Source organism: Mesocricetus auratus, unplaced genomic scaffold (assembly GCF_017639785.1).
Source record: "Mesocricetus auratus isolate SY011 unplaced genomic scaffold, BCM_Maur_2.0 Super-Scaffold_100010, whole genome shotgun sequence".
NCBI lineage: Eukaryota > Metazoa > Chordata > Mammalia > Rodentia > Cricetidae > Mesocricetus > Mesocricetus auratus.
In genome coordinates, this window is record NW_024429194.1 from 66369799 (window position 1) to 66393305 (window position 23507).

Genomic DNA, 23507 nt, shown 5'->3' on the forward strand with positions numbered 1-23507 from the left:
TACTTTATGTCATTAACTTAAAACTATTAACACCTGTTCCACGTGTATTGGGCGCGGCCGACACATCCCCCGGACCGTGCCTGGCCGGGCCTGGAGTGCACACGCTCAGCTCTGAGGTTACTTTTGGCTTTTGGAATCTGGCTCCTTAACATTGATAATGTGAAATATAAGGGAAACTCAAAGCTACTTAATGGGTATGCTGAATTTGCATGGGTATCGGATGCCCTGGAAATGGAGTGACAGTTGAGAGCTGCCTTGTGGGTGCTGGGAACTGAACCAGGGTCCTCCTGAAGAGCAGTCAGTGCTCTTAATAACTGAGATATCTCTCCAGCCCCCTGAAGTTCTTGAGCTAGTAACTGATGACTGCTAGCCAGGGCTGGATGCATTGCACCCCCGCCCTCCCCGGCCCCCCAAAGTCAGGGAGAAGTAGCCTGTTTTCGCTACTAACGCTTGTGCCTAGTCCTCAGCCCTGTGGGAGGTTACTGAGCCTGAGACAGCAAAACACTTCTTGATGTCTATCGACATCTTTGGCTTTATCAATATTTGTGTTAAAAGTTTCTTGTATTCCTCGGGCAGAACATCAAAGGGGGAAGTGGACATGAGAAGGGAAAGACGGGGTTCGAATATGCTTTTCCTGACACCATCTCAAATAATAAATGAACTATGCACTTTAAATCTCAAGTATCAAAACAGATAACTCTCGACTATCTCCCCTTATCTTTTTTTGTTTTTATTTCATTTGTTTACTGGGGAGCACATGCCCACCGCACCCATGTGGAGGTCAGAGGACAGCTTTCTGAAGTGGGTTCTTTCCTTCCACTATTTGGGGCTTGGGAATTGAAATCAGGTCATCAGGCTCAGTGGCAATTGTCTTTACCCATTGAGCCATCTTTCCAGCCTCTCCTTTATTTTTTTTTTAAAAAGTGTGTGTGTGTGTGTTCTTGTGTGTCACTTACCCGCAGGGATCAATTGTTGGCTTTGACCACGTTGGATCAGGGATCAAACTCATCTTTACCTTCTGAGCCCTCTCCCTTGTCTTCATAAGTTCAACTTTTACTGTACTCTCATTTATCCTGACTTTTGTTTTTTCCAGCATAGCCAAGCATCTGGCTTTACCTGAGAAGATGAACCTAAGGGGGAAGATAATTTGGGCTATTGGCAGTAGTGTTGGCCATCACCCTGCACCCCAACTAACAGTTCAACAATATGTAGATTACCTCAGATGAGAACCTACTCTTTCTTACAGTTTACAGGCCTTTTTTGAGGACTTGAGGTACAACGGAAGTGATCCAGGGGTTCCGTGAAATTTTGTTATTTTTTTAGAGACCTGATCTTGCTATGTGTATCAGGCTAGCCTCAAACCATACTGGCCTCAAACTCCTGTGCTCAAGTCAGTGCTCTTAGCCTCCTCAGTGGCGGAGATTATGGGCACGTACCCCACATCGGACCTCCATAAACTTTACACGTCACATTTGATATTTTCCTTTGTACCAGAGACTGAACCTAAGATTTTATCTTTCCCACTTTGTGTGCAGATGTCTGTATGAATGCACATGGAGACCAGGTAATAACGCAGGGCAGTGTTTCTTACATACTATCTTTTTCTTTTTTGTGTCTCACTGGTCGAGAACTCACAAAATAGGCTAGACTGACTAGCCAGTGAGCCCCAGGGATCTGTCTCTCTGTGACCCAGTGCTGGGTTTCTGAGCTTACCCTACCATGCCTGGCATTTTTCAAGACAGTACTCTTGCCTTGCTTATCTTCTCCCTGGAAATAAGCATTTTCACATCATTTAGTGGTTTTTTTCTGTGGGATTGTTTTGGATTGGTTTTGGTTTTTTGTTGTTGTCGTTGTTTGTTTTGGAATATCTACATCCCTCTTCCAGCTACATTCCTTCCTATTGGGAAGGCATAAAGGTAGGGAATCCAAGAAAATATCCTGACCCAAAGCTACTTACTCCTTATAGATAATATTTTGAATACAGGGAAAGTACAATTCCCTACCCAGTTTGTTTCCTGAGCCATCTCCTGTTTCTTGTTGGATTCCCACATCTCTCCCCAGGGAGATGATGCAGATGGTATGAGCATCCCTGGGCCTAGGGAATAACCAAGGGCAGCTATCTGCAGAAAGAGGCTCAGCACAAGCCAGAGGGCACTAATCCCAGTGTGAGGTGTTCTTGAGGCAGGATGGAGCTAAGAGGGAGGGCCAAGGGCGAGGCACTGCCATTTTCTCCTGCAGAATTCTGGAGAGTCAAGAACTCTAATTTAGAACCTGGCCTTCTGGACACATTTTTTTGTGAAACTAAATTTTAGATTGTGTTTTACTTAGCAATTTGTTGGCTTATGGTATCTGAATATTTAGTATATGAATATTGATTTATAGTCTTGCCTCAGCTTCAGAAACAATAGGGGCAGATGTAAGAATTTAGCTCATTTCCCTTCCCTTCTCATAACTTATACATCATTTATAATATCCATCTGCCAAATTCGATTCTGTAATCATTTGTTTATAGTTTAATAGTTCTTGCAACACTGTGATTGCCATTCAAAATGGAACCAAGCAGAAAGCCAATTCGGCTCTTTTTCTACACAAATTATTATTACCTCAAATTAACCATTGTTTGCTTTTTGTTGTTGTTTATTTGTGTTATTTGTATTTTTATCAATTTATTTGTGTTTGTATATTAATTAGTGTGTGTGTGCCCACAGGCAAGTTGTAGGAATCAGTTCTCTCCTATGTGTGGAGTCCCAGGTAATCAGGATTGGTGGCAAGTGCCTTTACTCACCAAGTCATCGCATTGGATCTCATTTTCTTTTCTTTCTTTCTTTTTTTTTTTTCCAAGACAGGGTTTTTCTGTGTATCCCTGGCTGTCCTTGAATTCACTCTGTAGACCAGGCTGTCCTCAAACTCAGAGATCCACCTGTCTCTGCCTCCCAAGTGCTGGGATAAAAGGTGTGTGCCAACACCTCCCAACATTTGTTGTGTTTTGATGTGTTAAGTTTATTGTTCTTACATATGCTCTGAATATCCTTTTACAGCATCTTATGTGTTTCAGGTTGCACTGATCCATCTTGAAAACTACTAGTTATTGTGTTTTATTTAATCCTTTTTTCTCCACAATCTGTTTCCTCCAGTTTTATTACATTGTGTGTGTGTGTGTGTGTGTGTGTGTGTGTGTGTGTGTGTGTGTGTGTAGTGTTTAAGATTCAAACCCAGGGTCTCACAAATGATCTTACCCTGAGTCACATTCACAGCTAGAAGGTTTGAAAATAATACATTTGTTCTCCTGTTCTTGTGAATTTATTCTGTGGTGAGAAAAATCCTTGAGGCATTGGGCAGTGGTGGCACACACCTTTAATCCCAGCACTCAGGAGGCAGAGGCAGGCAGATCTCTGAATCTGAGGCCACCCTGGTCTACAGAGTGAGTTCCAGGACAGACTCCAAAGCTACACAGAGAAGCCCTGTCTCGAAAAACAAAAAACAAAAACAAATAAAAATTAATGAGGCTAGGAGACAGTTCAGTTTGTAATGTTTTTGCCTCACAAGTATGAGGACCCAACTAATCACCACAACCCATGTAAAAAGCCAGCCTTGGTGGTTCATGCTAATAACCCCAATGAGTGGAGACAGGTGGATTTCTGGGGCTTGCTGGCTAGCTAACCTATCCAACTCAGTGAGTAACAATGAGAGACATTGTCTCGAAAAAACATGGTAGATGGCTGTCCTGAGGAGTGACATCTGAGGCTGACTTCTGGCTTCCACATGCATGCACTCACATACATGTACACATGCGAGTGTGAACACACACACACACACACACAGGTCTGACATATCAAATTTTCGGGTTCATGGAAGCAGGTCATTCGATGAGTGTTTAGCTAGTGTCCTAGTGTGTGCCAGGTGCAATTCTAGGTCCCGAGAATGCAGTGATTTTTGTTGTTGTTGTTGTTTAGAAAGAAATCTCCTGCCATGGTTACCAATTTCAGCTAGTAAGAGTGTTAACTGAAGCTGGGCAGTGGTGGCACACATCTTTAGTCTCAGCTCTCGGGAGGTAGAGGCAGGCGGATCTCTGTGAGTTCGAGGCCAGCCTGGTCTACAGAGCCAGTTCCAGGACAGCCTCCAAAGCTACACAGAGAAACCCTGTCTCGAAAAACAAAACAAAACAAAACAAAACAAAAAGTGTTGACTGATCCTTGGGACAAAATTGAACATATCTCATTTGCTTATTCAATGGCTCTGATTTTAAGATCAAATGTTCTCTTTGGAAGTGTCTAGTCAGCCTTCTGATGTTATATCAAAATCCTTGAAATAATTAAGGTTATTTGGTTCACTGTTTTGGAAATTCCAGGCTGTGATCAAACAGCCCTTCTGTTTCCAACATGGTGGAACAAAACCCTGAACCAGGGAAGGAGGAAGGGTGAGGAAAGGCCTGAACTTCCCACAGCCCCCTTCAAGGGTACTCTTAGTATGTGCCCTAAGGACCCCACAAGGTCCTACCTCCCAAATGTTCCACAGCCTCCACGTGGTACCACACTGCAGACTGGAACCTTCCACATGTGGACCTTTGTGGAACCAAGGTCTAAACTACAGCAGAGAGTCATTTTTTTCCTAGCTGCTTTTCTATTTTTTAAATCATCAATATTTAGTTTGATAACAAAACATTTAATGATTTTTAAGAACAGGCTAAGAAAAGAACAGCGGGTAATGGATGAGATGGAGATAGATGGCAGGAAGTTTAATCTTCTAATTCTTTAAGTCAAACTGATGATGTCACTGGGGAAAAGGAAGTCAGTTGGAACCTGGTATCTGGCAGTTACTAGATGAGCTGTGGCTGAGCACAGGGTACCCAGGAATCTCCCTGGGCCTTAACCCCCAAAGCTGCCAGTACTGTGTGTTCAGGCCTGTGTCCAAGAGACACAGGGCATCTTGGGACTGAGAGAATTATCTGGAATGGAAAATGACAACCCCCCACACTTGGTGACTCCCACATCAGTGAAGGCTATCATCTCAAAGATTGAGGCTGCCCAGCTAATTCGGACACAGGAGGTAACCCCAGAGATGAGGAAACACCCTTTTGTTAGGGTCTGAGGGAGAGGTGGGGACTGATGTCATGTTTACACAAGATTCCAGCCTTTGGCCTTTGGGGTCCTGGGGTAATTGACAACCTGCGTTTGCAGACAGATGAGTCCAGAGTGTCCACATCCTATGTTTAACTTCTGCAGAGTAGGCTGAGACCAACCACCCCTATAAGGCAGAGCTGTAAGGTAACATAACACAGATAAGTGGACAAGACCCCTGGACAGTGTCTAGTGATGGGTCCAAAAGGCAAGGGGGAGGGGACACAGTTTTAAAATTCAGACTCTGTGTTGACAGACTGCTGGAATGCCCTGAGCTATGTCCTGGAAACTCTTGGGGTGATGTCCAAAGGCTCAGACCACTTTGTACATGAGTTCTGGCTCAGTCTCCTCCATCTCCACCTAAATCAGCACTTGCAAGGAGCAGACTGGGGGTAGTGGACATGGGACAGCAAAGGAACGTTTTTTGTTTTTTTCTGAGACAGGGTTTCTCTGTGTAGCTTTGGAGCCTATCCTGGAACTAGTTCTTGTAGGCCAGGCTGATCTAGAAATCACAGAGATCCTCCTGCCTCTGCCTCCGGAGTGCTGGGACTAAAGGCATGCACCACCACTTCCCAGCAAAAAGCCACATTCTTGAACCTTTGATCCAGAACGTTTCTTTGAGATTCGATTTGGGGTTTTTTGTTTTGTTTTTCCCATGCTGCCTTTGAGTCCTTGTGACATTCCAGATGTCCCCAGCAAGTTCTGAAATTCTGATGGCATGTTCACTGTGGATCTTTAGTGTCACTAAGCTTAATAATTAAAATGATAAGAGCTAATGTTCTCTGTGTGTTCCAGTCACAGTTCTGAACACTGCAATATTAATTCATGCCATCCTCCTAAAAGCCTGTGTGACATTGAGTACTGGAATGAGTTCTACTTTACCAGTGAGAAAACCCTGGGACCCGGAGTTTAGCAACTTGTCTGAGACCATGCTGCTAGGGCATGGAGAGCTGACCCTAGGATCTAGACTCCTAACCTCTTCTGTTCCCCACCCCATACAGGATATTTCCACCCAGCTCTCGGACATCTTGGACAACGTCAATTGTGCCATCAATCGCTTCCAGGAAGAACTGGGATATGATTTAAAAGAAATGGCAAAACCTCACCAACCAGAGCAAAAAGGCAAGAAGAGATTCATCTTGCTAGAGAAAATTGCCTCCTTCTCCAAAGATGCTAAGACTAAAGAGAAACACCTGTATGAGATCCTCCGCTGGCTGGGGGACTGGGGTGAGTCTGTAGGCTTGGAGTGGTCCAGAGAGCTAAGTGCTTTCCACCAAGATGCTGGCCCCTGCTGGCACAGGCTTTTCCTCTCTCCAGCTAAGGCAGCACGTTCAAGGAAGGGAATGGGGGTGGAGGATGAGGACAGCGAAGGACACGTGCAGCACCCCAGTGATTCTACCACTCACATCACATCCCAGCACGCAGACCCCGCCCCCCCATCGTTTGTTGCTCAGACAAATACCCAAGGGAAAGAAAGGACGAAGGGCTCATTCTGACCTGGCTTTGCAACTGTCAGTATTAGGCTGAGGCCAGACAGAATGTCTGGGTGACATTGGGATTATGCCAGAGGAGCCTGCTCCACTCATGCAACAGGAAAGCAGAGAACGGGAAGAGGCCAGGGCCAAGACATAAAGGCACACCCCCACTTTCTCCAACTGGGTCTCCTATCCCCCCCCAACAGTCCACCTAAATTTTTTTTGTTTTTTTTTTTCAAGACAGTGTTTCTCTGTATTGTTTTGGAAGCTGTCCTGGAACTTGCTCTGTAGACCAGGCTGACCTCGAACTCACAGAGATCCACCTGCCTCTGCCTCCCGAGTGCTGGGATTAAAGGCATGCACCACCAACGCCTGGCCACCTAAATTTTGAATCTACTGATTAGGTCAGAACCTTCACATTCTGATCACTCTGGAAATGCACTTGCCCAGCGGTGTACTTCCACCGATCCTGCCAAGGTTGGTCACCACCTATGGGGCTGGGAAGGTGGCCCAGTGGACAAGGGCTTGGTGTGCAAACTTGAAGACCTAAATTCAGACTCCCAGAACCAACGTAAAAAACTCAGAGTGGCAGTATGTGCCTGTAGCCTCAGCACTGGGAACTGGAGAAAGGTGGATGGCAGCTAGCCTAGCAGAAATGGTAAAGTTCCAGGTTCAGTGAGAGCTGACACCCCACTGTAACTTCTGGGCTACAGGTGCACACACGTGCATGTGCGTGTACACACACACACACACACACACACACACACACAAGTGTAGCAGCCTAGGCTACATATACTGACACTCTACCATGCTCCATCAGACAAACAGAAGCAAAGAAAGCTCTTGATTCTTCATCCTCCACTTAGTGGGCCAGACGTTAGGTGCTGCAACAGGCTCAGGTTAACGAGTCAGATATCTGGCTGCACCTCACACTTTGGCAACAGTCTCTCATGTCTACGGAATTTCTGCATGGCATGCCTCAATCATTTCCCAAGTATTACCTCACTCAATCCTCGCCCAACCCATCTGCAGGGAAGGAAACCCAAACTCAAGGAGTGCCTTGCCCAATAGCTAGTGTGCAATGAAACCAGTCCACCCTCTGGTCTGCTGCAACCCCTGTGCTGTAGGGCTCCCTGAGGGGTCCCCAGAGGGCAGACTGTTGTGGTGACACCCCCACCCCATCCAGGCGACAGTCTGACCTATGAGGTGAAGAACAGGAAGAGTGTGGAGGAAGAGGAAGCGCTAGATGAGTGGATTGAGGTGATGGAGAAAGTGTTGCCTCTCTCCCTCATGGCCACCAAAGGAGGCATCGAGTCCCTCATCTCTCTTTGCTCCACTCTCATTGAAGAACAAAGGAAAAGGACACAAGGTAGGTCCCCGAAGCATCTAGGAGGAGAGGTGGGTAGCCATAGGCTGGATGTCCTCTCAGGAGAGGACATCTCAGGAGGGGCCTCTGGCCCTCCTCCATGACACACATGCAGCAGCAGACAGCAGAGTGGGAAGCCAGGGTACAGAGCTGGGGTGTTGGACCCACGCTGGCCACAAAGCTGTTCTGAGCTGCACTGATCTCCCAGGGGACCCCGGGTTCAATGCCCAGGTCACAAGTGTCTGTGACACCCTCTTCTGGCCTCTACAGGGACCGCATGCACAGGGCACATGGACCAAAATACTGATACAAATAAAGCAAAAATTCCAAAAAACTTTTTTTGAAGATATAGGTAGAAGTGAGGTGAAACTGGGCCTCCGAGTGCTTCCTGGAGCTGTGGCCTCATGGGGGCTCTGGGAAACAAGGCCCAAAGGCTGGGAAAGCTGCAATTTATAGGCAGAGCTTGAAGAACATCCCTTCCTTGCTCTAAACCCAGCTGCCAAGCCAGGTTTGGTAAGATTCGGTTGGAAGTCCCTCTAGAGCCTTTCTGATTCTGGATTCGTCTAAGCTGGTCAGGCACCAGCCTGATAGAAACCCTGGAATTTTATTCCTATCCACATTAGATTGACCTGAGATAACCTCCTGCATTTTGTAGATGAGATCCCTGAAGCTTGGAGAGCAGAAGGGTACACAGGAAAACTGGTGATAAAAACCAGTTCCTTGTTTTGGTTAGTGTTTCTCAAGGGCATGGGCTTTGGTGGAAGACAGATTTCAGTTTGAATCTCACCTCTACCAGTTTTGGGATGTATGGCTTTGGGCTTTTGTTTTTATTTTGTTTTTAGAGACAAGGTTTCTCTGTGTAAACCACACTGGCCTTGAACTCACAGAGATCTGCCTGCCTCTGCCTCCAGAATGCTGGGATTAAAAGGCGTGCCCCTGGGCATCTTTATGTCTATGAATCTGTTTCTTCATATATAAAATGAAGAGAATAGTATCTATTTTCAGGGTTGGGAAAAGGTGTGCATGGGGTATGAAGTGTCTGACACCATGCTTGGCATATTCCAGGCTTAATAAAAAGTAGCTAATATTAGAGTTTCCATGGATTCTCTTGGACAAGTTCATTACCATTATCAATTAAGTGACATTGAAGCTGGGTATGGTGGTGCACGCCTTTAATCCTAGCACTTGGGATGCAGAGGCAGGAGGATCTCTCTGAGTTCAAGTCCAGCCTGGTCTACAGGTGAGTTCTAGGACAGCAAGGGCTACACAGAGAAACCCTGTCTTAAAAAAAAAAAGTGAAGTTGAATCACAGGAGGAAGAAATGGAAAACAGAGACTATCTGTCCCATAATCACCTCACTGTATCTTGAAGTATACTTATTTGTACACTTATTTTCTTTTGAGAGTGTAGATTGTGTTGTGTGTTTGTGTGTAGACCAGAGATTAATATTGGGGGGGGTTCTTATCAGTCACCACGCATCTTATTTTTTGAACCAATCTTTCACTGAACCTAGAGCTTTCCAGAAAGCCCAGGGACCACATCTCTGCCTCTCTAGTAATAGGGGATAGGTATGCCCAGCATGTCCGGCTTTTTTTGTTGGTCTTGGGATCTAAACTTAGGCTCTCATGCTTACACAGTAAGTGCTTCACCAACTAACCATTTCTCCACCTAACAGTGTAAACTCTTAAACGGCAAAAGCAGGACAAAAACTGTATCTTTTTTTTTAACTTGTGGGGATTATTTACAGAACATTTATTTTAGAATTTTACTTGGCCTCAAATGTGTACAATCTAAGTTCTAAGAATTAAAATCTATGGTTGTCCCCATTTCTCCAATGAGGAAACTAAGGCACTAAGAAGTTAGGCAATGCATCTAAGGCAGATGGTACAAATTGGATTTGGACCCAAGTAACTTGGTCTCAGAATTCTGAACCCCAGGATCATGTGCTAGATTGAACACAGTATCACTTTAGCGTCATCTGCCCGCTTGCCCACATCCAAAGCGGGCCACTGTTTTCTCTGCCAGTGACTTTTGAGAAGACGTTCCAAGATGATTATTTCACCAGCTGGACCCATACTAGGTACAAAGATGTATGACCATGACCAGCCTTGGAAGAGCTGAGATCTGTCACTCCGGTGACACAGCACACACAGTCTGTGTTTACTGGATTTCCTTGGGATGAGGGTCCAGTGTGATCCCCCATACAGGCAAAGACAGTTATCAAAACAATAATAACCTGTGAAGGGTTGTAATAGATACTCTATATGCACAGTTCAGAAGTAACAGAAGAGGGGACAGGAGACTTCTCAGTGGGGTTAAGGGGTTTGGGTAGTTGGCATTACAAAACCAAACATGGATTTTGGAGCTGAGAAGGGGTAAGACTGGAAAAGTTACTCCTTGTGAGGAGCAGGTTGAACTTTGTGGAGCCTGGCATCTAATCCAGGCCCTTCAGGCTGTGCAGGTACTGTGCAGTTTGTGGACCTAAGGCTAAGCCCGAGGCAACCTCAGGCCCTCGGGGTGTCTTTTCCTAACACCTTTTGGGCTCACAGTGCCAGCTCCTTACTATTGCCCATCCCAAAGAGGGTAAGAATCTGGCTAAGAGGGTAAGAATTCTGGTTTGGAGCGTCAGTGTATTTCTTTACTAGGGTGCTTTCTGCCTCTTTATGGTAGCTTGCTGCCTTTCTCCTCTCTATCTCTTCCAGTGTCCAAACATAACTTCTGGCAGAACTGGCAAGAGAAAAACCTACAAAAGTCCTCAGTCCTCCCTCAGCCGCTGAGCCCAGAGCAGATGCTCCAAGACAATAATATCACCTGTACAATGGTCTCAGAGGTGAAGTCCATGCTGCAGGAGCTCCTCGAGTCCACCATGTTCAACAAAGGGGAGGTCAAGGCCATCAGTTACATGTCCACTGTGGTGGAGAACCTCGACAAGGCCTTGATCCTCCAGCACAAGGAAAACAAGAGTCTAGAGATAAAATACAAACATCTTCAGGGGGAGATGACCAAGGAGCTCAACAGCCAGAGGCTCTACTTCCAAAAATCCATCCAAGTCCTTGAGAGCAAAAGGGATGCCCTGCTAAAGCAGGTGCAGGTCCTAGGGGGTAAATACCATGACCTCCTCACGGTAAAGCATGCCCTGGAATTCCAGCTGAAGATGGCTCAGACTGCCAGTGGTCTAGAAGAACCAGTGGAAGCTTTTATGGATGCCCCAGAACTCCCTAAGAGAGAGACCCTTCCAGAGAAGGGCATAGCCCTGGAAGAACCCCAACAGAAGCTCAAGGAGAAAGAACAGTTCTTTTCACCACTTTCCTCAAGTCACCTCAAGGCCTGGGACAGCAGCACTACGCCAGCAGTCTCCACGATGACCACAGATTCAAGGACTGAGGATGTCTTCGCTGGCCACACTGAGTCCCTTGAGCCTGTGCTGCTGCACTCACATCTCCCCCAGTTCCCTACACGATGGAGAAAACTGGTTGAAGAGGCCCCAGAGCATGAAGGCAAAGATCAGGGGGACCACTTCCAGGAGAAGGACGGCGGAGTCCAACACAGGTCCTATCCTGGGAAGTGTCTGTCCCCGGGGGACTCCAGGAAGATGCTTTTGGAGAGCCGCTCGGAGCACTGGGAGGAAGAACTCAGCTGGGAGAAAAGGAGACAGCAGTGGCTGCAGGAAGAGGAGATGTGGCTCCAACGACAGAAGAAGTGGACCCTGCTGGAACAGGAGCACCAGGAGAAGGTGCAGCAGTGGGAGGCGGAGGCGGCTGCCAGGCAGCAGTGGCAGAAACTCACCCAGCCAGAAGAGGAGACACGGAGCCCCAGGAGGACCTCCGGGGAGCAGAAGGGAAGTTCGGAGAAGCAGATCTTCATGACCACCAGCCGGTGGAGGAACCTGGAGAAGTCAGAACCATCATCAGCACCTCCCCCGTGCCGGGCACAGTCTGCGAGACAAAGCAGGAAGTCACATTTACCCATGTCTGCACACACCCAGCAGCCTGGCCAGGGAAACCAGAGGACCCTGAGTTTAGCTGAGTCGATACAAACACCACGGACCCGCCAGGTTTCTGCTAAACCCAAGAAATGTGCTTCTTTCCCCATCAGTGGAACATCCGTCCGAAGGGTAACCCGACACTCTTTGCAGAAATCCCCAGCACCCTCGAAGGACAAGGTGTACCATATAAACATGGAGGGCCAGTTAAGAAACCTGCAGATCCTGGGGAGTTCAGAATCAGAGCTGGCACTGCCACAATACCTACGCAGCAAGGCCCTAGAGGTCACTGCTATCGCCATGGAGCTGAGTGTCCTCAGGCTGCAGTGCCTGTGCCAGAAGTATGTCCATTACAGACGCTTCCAGAGCATCCGGTAGGTGCCCAGCAAACAGCTGGCATCCACCTGACACCCACCCATACTCACACAGCAAACACCCAGCACCCCACCCAGCACCCACCCATATCCATTGCAAAACGGGGTAGAGCCAGAGCCCAGGGGACAGATGAAGGAATGTGGACAGGAAAACCGTGAGGGGACCACCCCAAACCTCCTGGGAAAAGGGACTAACAAAGGCCTCGGGCAACACTGGAAGGTGTAGGAGGCACAGCATCTCTATGTTGTTTTCCTTACAGTGGGCTTTCCCTCCAAACCCATTCTCCCTATCCCAACCCCTATCTTCCTGCCACTCACTCAATATATTCCCTACCATTTGCTTGGCTTTTCCCTTCCAGGCCTGGGGCTCCTCCCCTCATGCTACCTTCTGCCTTTCTGCTCCTGCTCATGGACCCCTTCCTCTTTTCCTCTCAAGCATGAACAAAAGGAAGGAAAGAGGAAGCCCCTCCATCAGCTAAGTCACTTATCTCTCTTCCCAGACAAGAAGTCATCAAACATATAGGAGCCATTCGACAAATGAGGCTCACCTATAAGACCCAGAGCCAGAATGTGTTCCTGGAAAACATTGACCGCCAGCAGAGCCTCAGCCTGCAGGTCTGGACAGACAGGCAGAAGGACCTGGAGGAGAAGCACCAGGAGTGCCTGCATACCATGGCGACCATGTTCCCTAAGGTGGGGACTATCTGGTGACAGGAAAGGAGAGGGCACATCACAGCCTCTGGGCTGGAGTATCAGGCAGGACCACTGTCCCGTGTGTGAATACAGGGAGGTGTGTGGGAAGGGGACCTTCAGGCTGGAGGAGCTGAGTCCTGTGGTCCCTCATCGGAACTGGGATTTCTCCCCCTTCCCCCCCCTCCCTTCAGCTCTGGCTGCCATAGGCCTGAGGTACGAGGGGCTCTCCTCACCTCCTTGCAGGGGCCCAGCTTTGCCCTGGCCTGACAGAGTCTTCCTTGTTTTACCAGAGTCCTTCTTCCAGGCACTTCTTGACAAAGAAAGCAGTGGAGGGTTAATGATGGGAGGCCGTGGTGGTCTCAAGGTGTCTCTCTTTAAAACCATTTCATTTATGTGTGTGTGTGTGTGTGTGTGTGTGTGTGTGTGTGTGTGTGTGTGTGTGTGTGTGTCTGTCCTTCCACTGTGGGTTCTGGGATCTGACGCAGGTCAGCTGTCTTTCAGGACAAGCACCTTCAGAGTCACTGTGTGGCCTGACAGTGTCCTAACTTGAAGTTGATAGGCTGTCTACTTACGGAAGCCAAAGTAGGCTTCACCTTTCCCCGCATCGTTGCAGGCACTGCTCCGTGCCTTTTCAGTTCTGATGCTGCTTAGAGCCCCAGATCATCTTCTGCTTCTCTGGGTTCAGCTTATTTTCCTTCTCTTGGCTGACAGAAGCTCTCTGTGTCTACATAGTTTCACAGTATCATGGTAGACGTGGTACAGGCCTGTTTCTGTTGACTCTACTGAGCATTTACTCAACCATTTCCATTTAGAAACTTAAGTCCTTTGGTTCTAGCGCATTTTCTTTTATCATTTTTTATTTTAATTTTAAATAGCCTGTTTTACATGTCAATCCCAGTTCCCTCTCCCTCCCCTCCTCCCGCACTCCCCTTCCCCCCCAGCCTCCCACCCTATTCCTTCCACATAGGGGATATCTAGAGTCTGTCATTTCACTCTGGTTAGGGTCCAGGCACTCCCCTAAGAGTCCAGGCTGAGAGAGCATCCCTCTTTGTGCTATAGGCACACATGACTGTTTGTATTCCAGGGATAGACACTGATCCACAGCTCAGGGCCCCATAGGTTGCCCAGGCCTTCTCGCTGACACTCACATTTGGGGGGTCCAGATCAGTCCCATGCTGGCCTCCCCGCTGTCGGTCTGGGGGTCCAAGAGCTCTCCCCTGTTCAGATCAGGAAGTTGAGTGGGTGGGGGCAGAATAGGGGAAGAGGGAATCATAGGTTAGAAGACAGATCAGACACCAGAGTGACCTCCAGTGATCTAGCGCATTTTCTTAAATTACACTGTAGTTCATGCGTGATCTGCTGGCCCTGGGGACTCCGGCACAGCTAACCTGTGGATGTATGCACCCAGCAGGACTATGAATGAGGCCCAACAAATCATAATGCTAATTAAAACATTTGTGGTTTTGGTTTTTCGAGACAGGGTTTCCTGTGTGTAGTCCTGGCTGTCCCGGAACTCTCTCTGTAGACCAGGCTAGTCTCAAACTCACAAAGATCCACTTGCCTCTGCCTCCCAAGTGCAGGATTAAAGGCGTGTACCACCACCTCCTGGCTAGATAGCATCTTTGTGTGTGGGGGTGTTCTAGAGTGTAATCTTGGTCATGTCACAGTGTCAAAAGGCTGGGCATGCCTACTTGGTTCTATAGTTTTCCAGGGGGCTTTGTGAGATAAAAGGTATTAATGTGCTTGTTTACAGTGAATTTTACTGTGTATGTTTAAGGTATAGTACATAGGATGAAATAAAGTATCTATCTGTTGTAAAATGGTTACTGCAGTAAAGCAGATTAACATATCCATTGAAGCAAGATAGAAATAGGAAATTATGGGGATACGGGAAGGAAAAAGAAGGTTCCCAACCTAAAATCTGACTGAAGTCCAGATTCAAGATTCCAACGCAACAAACGTTTTGTTCATTCCCGGCTGTAAACCTGAAGTTTTCTAGGAATTTCACCAAAAAACCTACTGCAATCACAGTGGCTCTGGTTTACTTCATTGCATTATCATCCTGGAAAGGCACTGCTGGGGCCAACCTATAATCTCACTTATTAAACATGGGATGGGGGTGTTCTTAGCAACCCTTTGAGATATAACTTGAGAATCACCAGAATAGTATTCATGGCTAATACTAGAACTTAATTGAAACTTTCCCTTGAGAAGCTCGTGTGCTTTCTGGGTATATCTGATTCTTTCCCTGAGCACCTCTTTCTTTTAACTCCCATGTTTAAAATCTACACTTAAAATGTCTTTTGAGCCTGGCGTTGGTGGCATATGCCTTTAATCCCAGTACTCAGGAGGCAGAGGCAGGTGGATCTCTGAGTTAGAGGCCAGCCTGGTCTACAGATCGAGTTCCAGGGCAACCTCCAAAACAATACAGAGAAACCCTGTCTCAAAAAACAAACAAACAAACAAAAAATGTCTTTTGATAACTGACTCTTTGAGAAGCCACATCCATGCTTTTGGGCATGGGTTTCTTCTTATCCTCCTCCTCCTCTTCTTCCTTCCTTTCTTTCTTTCTTTCTTCCTTCCTTTTGTTTTGTTTTTTGAGACAAGGTTTCTCTGTTAGGCCTGGCTGTCCTGGAACTCAGTCTGTAGACCAGAATGGCCTTGAACTCAGAGATCTGCCTGCCCTCTGCCACCAGAGTGCTGGCATTTTTTAAAAGAAAATTCTAACCCTGCTTATATTGGCTAGTTCTGAAATTCTTGTCTGTGTAGAAGCCACCAATCCTGTATTTGCCTAAGTCAAGATCCCTAAAAATGAAGGTAACTCTTCAGGCTGCTGAGGGTGACAGAGTGGACCTCTGCTTCTGTCCCGCACCAGGAACATTTCATTTCATGTAATGCCCATCTTTTCCTCTGTGACAAAAGTGGCTATAATCTATCCGGTTGGCAAAAATCCTAAAAGCGATTTGCTGTTGTTAACTGTAGCCTCACACAATACTTACCTTTTTGTTACTGGAGTTTTTAAAGTACAAGCCTGGTCTAACAAGCTGTGATCAATTGCTCATCCTTGAGATGCCAATTAAAGAGAAAGTAACAGTGAAAAGCAGACAGGTTTGTCTATTGTGGCCACACTAGGGGAAGGATCAGATAAAAAACGATCTAGTGATGTGTGTTTGGGGCACTGTCGTGGGGTTTAGGTTTAAACAGAGGTGGAGAGGTCTAGAATTACGAGTTTCTGATCAAGATGTGGTCCCATCGGGGACTCAGCAGTGCTCACCTCCTTCTCTATTCTGCAAGTTGTCAGTACCATGTGAAGTCTCCTCCCGGGGGCAAGCTCCTCTTTGGGGAGCTTTAGACTTCCCTTCCCCCTTGCACAAGTTTCCTGGGGAATTCTAATTCCCTGGGGACTATTTTTCAATAACCTGGTTAAAAAGGTGGGGCACAAGTGTCCCTCTTTAGAACATCTTGGTCCCTGCAAGGACAGTCACAACTGGAGCTATTCATTCATGCTTTCTACTCTGACCTTTGGTCTATACCCCCCAGTTCCTGGTCCACACCCCAACTTTGGTAACTACAGCTTTATTTTTTTAGCTCTATATATTTGAATTTTTTCTTTAAGATTCCATATGTAAATGTAAGACTGTGCAATGTTTTCTTCCTGCATCTGGTTTACTTCACTTAGTATGTATGTTATAGTAAATCGTAGGAGCTCCTCTTTGGAGGGGCTGGGCTACACCAGAAAAGAGGAAATCTGGGATAAATTAGTCAATGGTATGGACAAAAGAGATCCCTTGTACACTGTTGGTAAAGATGGAGATTTTGCTGTAGCCATTCTGACATAGTGGGGACGTTCCCCCACAGGCTCCTGTTTTGAAGGTCTTGGCGTCTTTAGGAAGTAGGCTCAGGCTAGAGGACATACATAGGTCATTAGCATTGGACCTTGAGGGTAATGCTCACCCCTGGTTCTGGTCTAGCTTCTTCTTCTTCTTCTTCTTCTTTTTTTTTTTTTTTTTTTTTTTTTGGTTTTATGAGACAGGGTTTCTCTGTATTGTTTTGGAGGCTGTCGGTCCAGCCTGGCCTCTAACTCACAGAGATCCGCCTGCCTCTGCCTCCCGAGTCTGCCTTCTTTCTTAGCTATGTGAAACAATGACTATAATGGACTGAGATCTCCCTGAAACCTGGAGACAAAATACATGCTCTTTGCACAAGAGAAATGAGAAATGAAATCTTTTTTTTTTGTTTGTTTTTGGAGACAGAGTTCCTCTGTTTAGCTTTGGAACCTATCCTGGCACTAGCTCTGTAGACCAGGCTGGCCTTGAACTCACAGAGATCTGCCTGCCTCTGCCTCCCGAGTGCTGGGATTAAAGGTGTGCGCCACCACCTACACCCGGCTCCAGCATTCTTTATAAGGGAAACAACTTGCTATGGTGCTGCATGCCTGAAATCCTAGCATTTGGACTGCTAAGCACAAAATGAACTAATGAGGGAGGTAAGACGGCTCTCAGGTTAAAGGCACAAGTTTGACAACCTCAGTTTAATCCCCGGAACACTCATAAAGACGGAAAGAGAGCCAATTCCATGAAGTTGTCTTCTGACTGCCACATGTACTCCATGGCACTCACAGGTGCACACACATCAGTAATAGTAAATAATGTTTGAAAGTAATACCGAACTATGATACCACCTTTTTAAAAAGGCAAGTTTCTGTGTAAATAATGCTGTGGGGCTCCCCAGCCCCATGCCCAGCTTCACAGAGTGGAGTGAGTGTAAGGCTGCTCAGCTTCAGGCCCTGTCTGTGAGTGGTTCTACTGCCTGGCTTTATTCGGTTTTCTTTCTTCTGTTTTGCCAGTTGTCCAGATTATTTACAACAAAGGAGAAAGTAGGAACTACCCCAGCAAATAAACATTGAAGGACTTCCAAGGAAAGTGTCATGTGCTAGGGCCTTAGCCTCTCCTCAAACCAGAGCTCAGCAGGGTCAATGACAGTCAGGCAAAACTCCCTCCCATCCTAGAGAGGCCTCCCTTCCCGTCTTCCTGACGCCTTCTGCTGGCTCCTCTAGCTCAAGAAAGAGTGGAGTATCCACCTGAATGTCCCTGTGGTCAACTCTGCAAAGCCAGGGAAATGCAAGTCACCTCCAGTCTTACTCCAGAGAGTCCGGTCCAGTGGTGTCACCAACAAGCAGCACTGGGAATCTGTGCCCCTGTGGATAGTCGGGTAGGTGTTGGCTGGCTGAGGGAAAGCCAGTAAGATGAGAGGGGAGAGGGACCTGGGCAGGTGGCTTGTGGAAGCAGCAGCAAGCGAGGACACAGGCAAGCATTACCTCACCAGCTTCAAGGCCTGTCTGCTCAGCTGTCCTGAGCGGCTCTGGGCTCAGATCCAGAGACAGAATGTGTATGGCAATGTGTGGTTTTGGGGGAGGGGTAGCTTGACTGACTCTGAGAAAATACAGGGGCAAACCTACATTTCTACTCTGGGCATACTGACCCAGCATCTACCATTGGTCTGTCGATGTAAACAAGCCCAATTCTTCCTACCATGTGGCCTCCAGGCTCAGACATGGTGAGACTCTGGGCAGTCAAGATGATGCACATGAACACCTACCCCAATGGGACCTGGTTCACAAGAACACCTACCCTAATGGGACCTGGTTCGCAGGAACACCAACCCCATGGGACCTGTTCACAGGAACACCTACCCCAATGGGACCTGGTTCACAGGAACACCTACCCCAATGGGACCCATTCAGAGTTTCAGTCCCAGGGCATGTGCCCAGAAGTGATACTTTGGGAACTAAGACATAGAGCCTACCTGGGGAGTGATGGCACCTTTAATCCCAGTACTCGGGAGGCAGAGGCAGGTGAATCTCTGTGAGTTGGAGACCAGCCTGGTCTACAGAGTGAGTTCCAGGATAGATAAACCCTGTCTTGAAAAAACAAACCATAGAGCCTGTATTGGGGAGGTAAGTATGACACAGAGGCCTGTGTCTTGGACTGTGTGGATCCTTGGCCTATTCCCATATCTCTGTCTCTCTTGATATTGCCTTGCTCTCCCACTCCTAGTCAACAAGGGAGCCAGATGGAAGCCATTTGGAAGACTGATGTGGCCTCTTCAAGTTACCCGATAGAAAAGAAGACCCCTGCAAGCCTGCCCTGGGACCAACTAGGGGGTTACCCGGATATCCCCAGGCTATTGGTCGTGGATGAGCATCCTTCCCACCACAAAAGCTTAATGTCCTTCAAGACTCGGTAAGGAGCGAGGCTGGGGGCATAACCTGGCTTCAAGGAGACCTGTCCATCAAGGATACCTACCCAGCAGCTCAGGAACTCTCTTTCCAAATGCTAGTCCTGGACTCAGTTATTGCACCATAGCAGAAAAGAAACATTTCTCTGCCTCATCCATTCACTGGCCGTCAGCTTGGGTCCTAAGACAATGCTACTTCAGTCTCTCACAGACTTCCTGTAGTACTTAGATTGCCGTATGGGTTTTACCCTTGCACATGTTCCTGGGTTTTACACAGCTTTCTAGGGTGCCCTGCTCTTAGTCTAGCGTTGTTCTAGATCTAGAGAAACAGGTGGAAGGATAAAGAGTCTGAGAGAAACCAAGAATTGTGTGATAGACCCAAGACTTGGGCCTGAGCCTATCTTTGGGTTTTCATTTCCTGACTGCCTTAAAGAACTATCACTGGGGAGGGTAGCTGAGGACCTGGTATGGGGACCACAGGCCTATATTTCAGCACTCAGAAGGCTGAGACAGGAGGACCTCCAGTTAAGGCCAGCAGCAGAGGGGGGAGCAGCAGGACTCAGGACCCAGTGGGCTAGCAGAAGGCTTTTCTGGTAAGAACAGGTTGTCTCCTTTGTCTCTTGGCTTGAAGACGTCACCGCTGAAGAGTCAAGGGTCTTTCAAGGGACCTTTTTCGGGTTCATCTCATCTGCTGCTAGTGCACCTGACTTTATCCCAAGAAAGATCTGTAACAAAGATATGGCATGGGGGAATCCTGCTCAGTGAGGCCCTCTGGTGGTATCCCTCATTGCAAGCTCCTTCTGTCTGTCTCTGTACTTCTGATATTGCCCTGGCTTTGCCCGTCTCTGGAGGAATATGAGGCCCGCCCTTTGTTCTTTCCATGTGTAAATGCCTGGATAAACATCCAGTGTACACACTACACTTGACTCTGGCATTTGGGCATTAGGATCGTTCTGAAAATGAAAGGAGATAGTGGCTGGGATGACACTGTGTCTGGAGAGCACTGGTACGCAAGCGTAAGGGCCTGAGCTCAGATCTCCAGCACCTACACAAAATACGAGGCATGGCAGCACACATCTGTGACCCCAGCACCAGGAGGTGGAGACAGATAGGCCCCTGGAGCTCACTGGACAGCTTAGGTAGCCAGGTCAAATGGATGAGCTCCAGGTTCAGTGAGATACCCTGCCTCAAAACATAAGAGTAGAGACCAACTGAAGACATCCCGTGTCAACCTCTGGCCTCCCCATGTACTCACACACGTATAACATACATACATCCACACACTCACATGTGCATGTACACCTCCTATACACACAAAGAAAGAGGTTGATAGGGAGAGTCACAGTGAACAGCACCCAACAGCAGCTTCCTTTTTTTTTTCTTTCCATCTTTTGCTCACACTCAGGTATAATGCAAAATTCTAAGATCCCTTTCATGCCTCATACAGAACTGTTCCACCCACCCCTGAGCCTCCACTGGGATCTCAGCCTCAGGCTGAAGCGCTTATCAAAATATTGTTCTCAGCAAAGACAGCTTTCTCTCTTTGTAAGAAACTTTAGGTGAATACAATTTTCTTCCCCCTCTTACAACTCTACAGGAGTTTATTTGACTTATCACAGTCCAGTACAGAGGCAGAACCCTGCATGCCAACATAGTGTCCTTTGAAACCTTACAGGCCCACTTCTCTGAGGTCTCGACTTTGTCTGACTAGTAGGCAGAGGGCTCCTGGGCTGTCTGACTGACAGGATAAGGGCAGCTGTGTCTGCACACACCAGTGCTTTCTGCAGTTTGTGAGGTTCTAACACCAGTGCTTTCTGTAGTTTGTGAGGTTCTAACACCAGTGCTTTCTGCAGTTTGTGAGGTTCTAACACCAGTGCTTTCTGCAGTTTGTGAGGTTCTAACACCAGTGCTTTCTGTAGTTTGTGAGGTTCTAACACCAGTGCTTTCTGTAGTTTGTGAAGTTCTAACACCAGTGCTTTCTGTAGTTTGTGAAGTTCTAACACCAGTGCTTTCTGTAGTTTGTGAGGTTCTAACACCAGTGCTTTCTGTAGTTTGTGAAGTTCTAACACCAGTGCTTTCTGTAGTTTGTGAAGTTCTAACAGCCCCGCCTTCCCTCGCTCAGCTGCATTACATGCTGCTCTCTTGCCAGCCCACCAAGAAGTATCGATGCCCTGACTTAGCAGGGTTAGAACTGGGTATCTGAGAAAGAGATTAGATCAGATAGTGAATAACACATAAGATTGAAGGGAAGGGAGAGGAAACGCCCTGTGAAGCAAGGCAAGACGTAGGCTCGAAAGAGGAGAGGCTGAACTTCCAAGGTGAGGCAGAAATGTCATGCTAAGCAGTTCTACATTCAAGTCTAGCCTGAGCCACGGTCCGGAATTGTCCTCATGTTCTGGGAGGGCTACATGGGCCTTGACTCAGTTGCTAAGAACTTGTAACCGTGTCAGCCCTTTCAGCGCCTCGGCCATCCAAAGAAAGGAATTCCAGGAACCCTCAGAGGACCCAGCTGAGCTTGTCCGGAAAATGTCCAGCCAGTAACTCCCTGGATACCTACAGAAGGATGGGGCAGCTCCAGCTCCAGCTCCTACTCCAACCCTTAGTGGCTCTTCAACTTCTGGGTCATTGAAGACCTCACAGGGACTTGTTCCAAATGCAGGTTCCCAGCTGGATTTTGACGAGCTGTCCTAGAACTTTGAGAAACACTATTTTCTTTCTTTAGTCCCCAAACTGTTAGTTTTTTAATAAAAAAGAGTTTGATTCAAAGTCTTCTGTCTCGTTGCGGAAAGCCACACCCCAACTCATATTTGGAGCCAGGCCCAAGACCATCTGACAACAAGCCAGGCACCAGTCAGAGGACTTCCCAAGTGGGGTCTCTGACTCTGGGAGCCAACAAGCCAGATGGCCGTTATCAGTGCCTGGTGTTGATAAATTCTATTTAACCAAATTCTATTTAATTAGTAGGGCAGCTCAGAAGAACAAAAGGCAAGGTGACACACACCTGTGATCCCAATACCTGGAAGCCAGAAGCAGGAAGATCAGGAGTTCATGGTCATCCTTAGCTATAAGGGTAGAAGGAATGGAGACAGAGAGGTTCCAAACCTAGATGGTGGAGCCCAGGAAGCCATCCCTAGCAGCCATTTGTTTGTTCAGTAGAAACCCTGCTTTAGTTAATACATTTGTCTGTGAACATCTACCCGCCTTCCCTCACCCAACCCGCCTTATCTCCACAGTCTTTCCTCGCTCTCTCCTCTATTTACACAGCCAGGAATGGCCTAGAGACCAGATGTAGCAAGTAGTGAATGCCCTAAGTGAACCCATATCTAGGCTCCCCTCATCTTTGGTTCCAGTTGAGGAAAAATGAAGGAGAGAGCCAGGTATGGTTGGTGCATCCTTTGAAACACAGCAAGCAGAAGCAAGAGGATCTCTATGGGCACAGGGCTAACATGAGTTCGAGGACAGCTAGGGCTACATAATGAGCCCCTGTCTCAAAAACAAAACCCAAAAACTCTGGAAAGAAAAGGGAACATGGGATATGCATGGCTGGTTTGACGAATGCTGTCAGGAGTAAGGTTTTGCTTTGAACCAGAGCTTATGCCAGCAAGGATGCCTGGCCAAAGAGGAAGACAGGACAAGCTCTGGCAGGGAGAGGCAGTTTCCAGGGTCACTTTTCATGGGAACCTCACTACAATCCTATCCAACATATTAAAGTACTCAGCCATCCACAGCCAGCCTCTGGAGGGTCATGAGTTCAAGAACAGCTTGGGTCACATATCGAGACCCTGTTTTAAAAGAATAATAAAAGCCTTCATATTAAATATATTGCTTCAAATAATTTGAAATGAATTTTGATTTGTTTTGCTTTGAGACAGGGTTTATCTGTATAGTTCTGGCTGTCCTGGAACTCACTCTGTAGACCAGGCTAGCCTAAAACTTACAGAGATCCACCCACCTCATGAGTGCTGGGACTAAAGGTGTGCACCACCACTCCTCAGCATTTGAAATTAATTTTGCTTTGGAAATTAACTGGCTGTAAGTCAGTTATTTACTATATAACTGACTTGATATCTCTGCACCCATCGGAAAGAAATGCACTCTCACAAATTTTATTAATGCAATGAGAATATTTTGAATATTAAAATCAACAGTAAGTGAAAATAATATGATATTTTATAAGCACTTGATATATTATTTACATTTTGGTACCATAACATTTTTAAAGGTTTTATATATTTTCACAGTCTTGTTATGGTGATTAAAGTT

The 23507-nt window shown here is 47.0% G+C and overlaps 1 protein-coding gene across 2 annotated transcripts; it reads left to right on the top strand.

Annotated features, from left to right (window-relative positions):
- The first annotated feature begins 4798 nt into the window (after positions 1-4798).
- On the top strand, positions 4799-22010 carry Fam186b (family with sequence similarity 186 member B). 2 transcript variants are annotated; one of them, XM_040753847.1, is made up of 8 exons: positions 4799-5046; positions 6119-6344; positions 7779-7961; positions 10661-12314; positions 12815-13007; positions 18064-18218; positions 19064-19249; positions 21695-22010. In XM_040753847.1, the coding sequence occupies exons 1-8, from the start codon at positions 4951-4953 to the stop codon at positions 21783-21785; spliced, it is 2784 nt and encodes a 927-aa protein (XP_040609781.1). In that variant the 5' UTR covers positions 4799-4950; the 3' UTR covers positions 21786-22010. The 2 variants fall into 2 exon arrangements, with proteins under 2 accessions (XP_040609781.1, XP_040609782.1); XM_040753848.1 differs by lacking the exon at positions 7779-7961.
- Positions 22011-23507: the final 1497 nt, after the last annotated feature.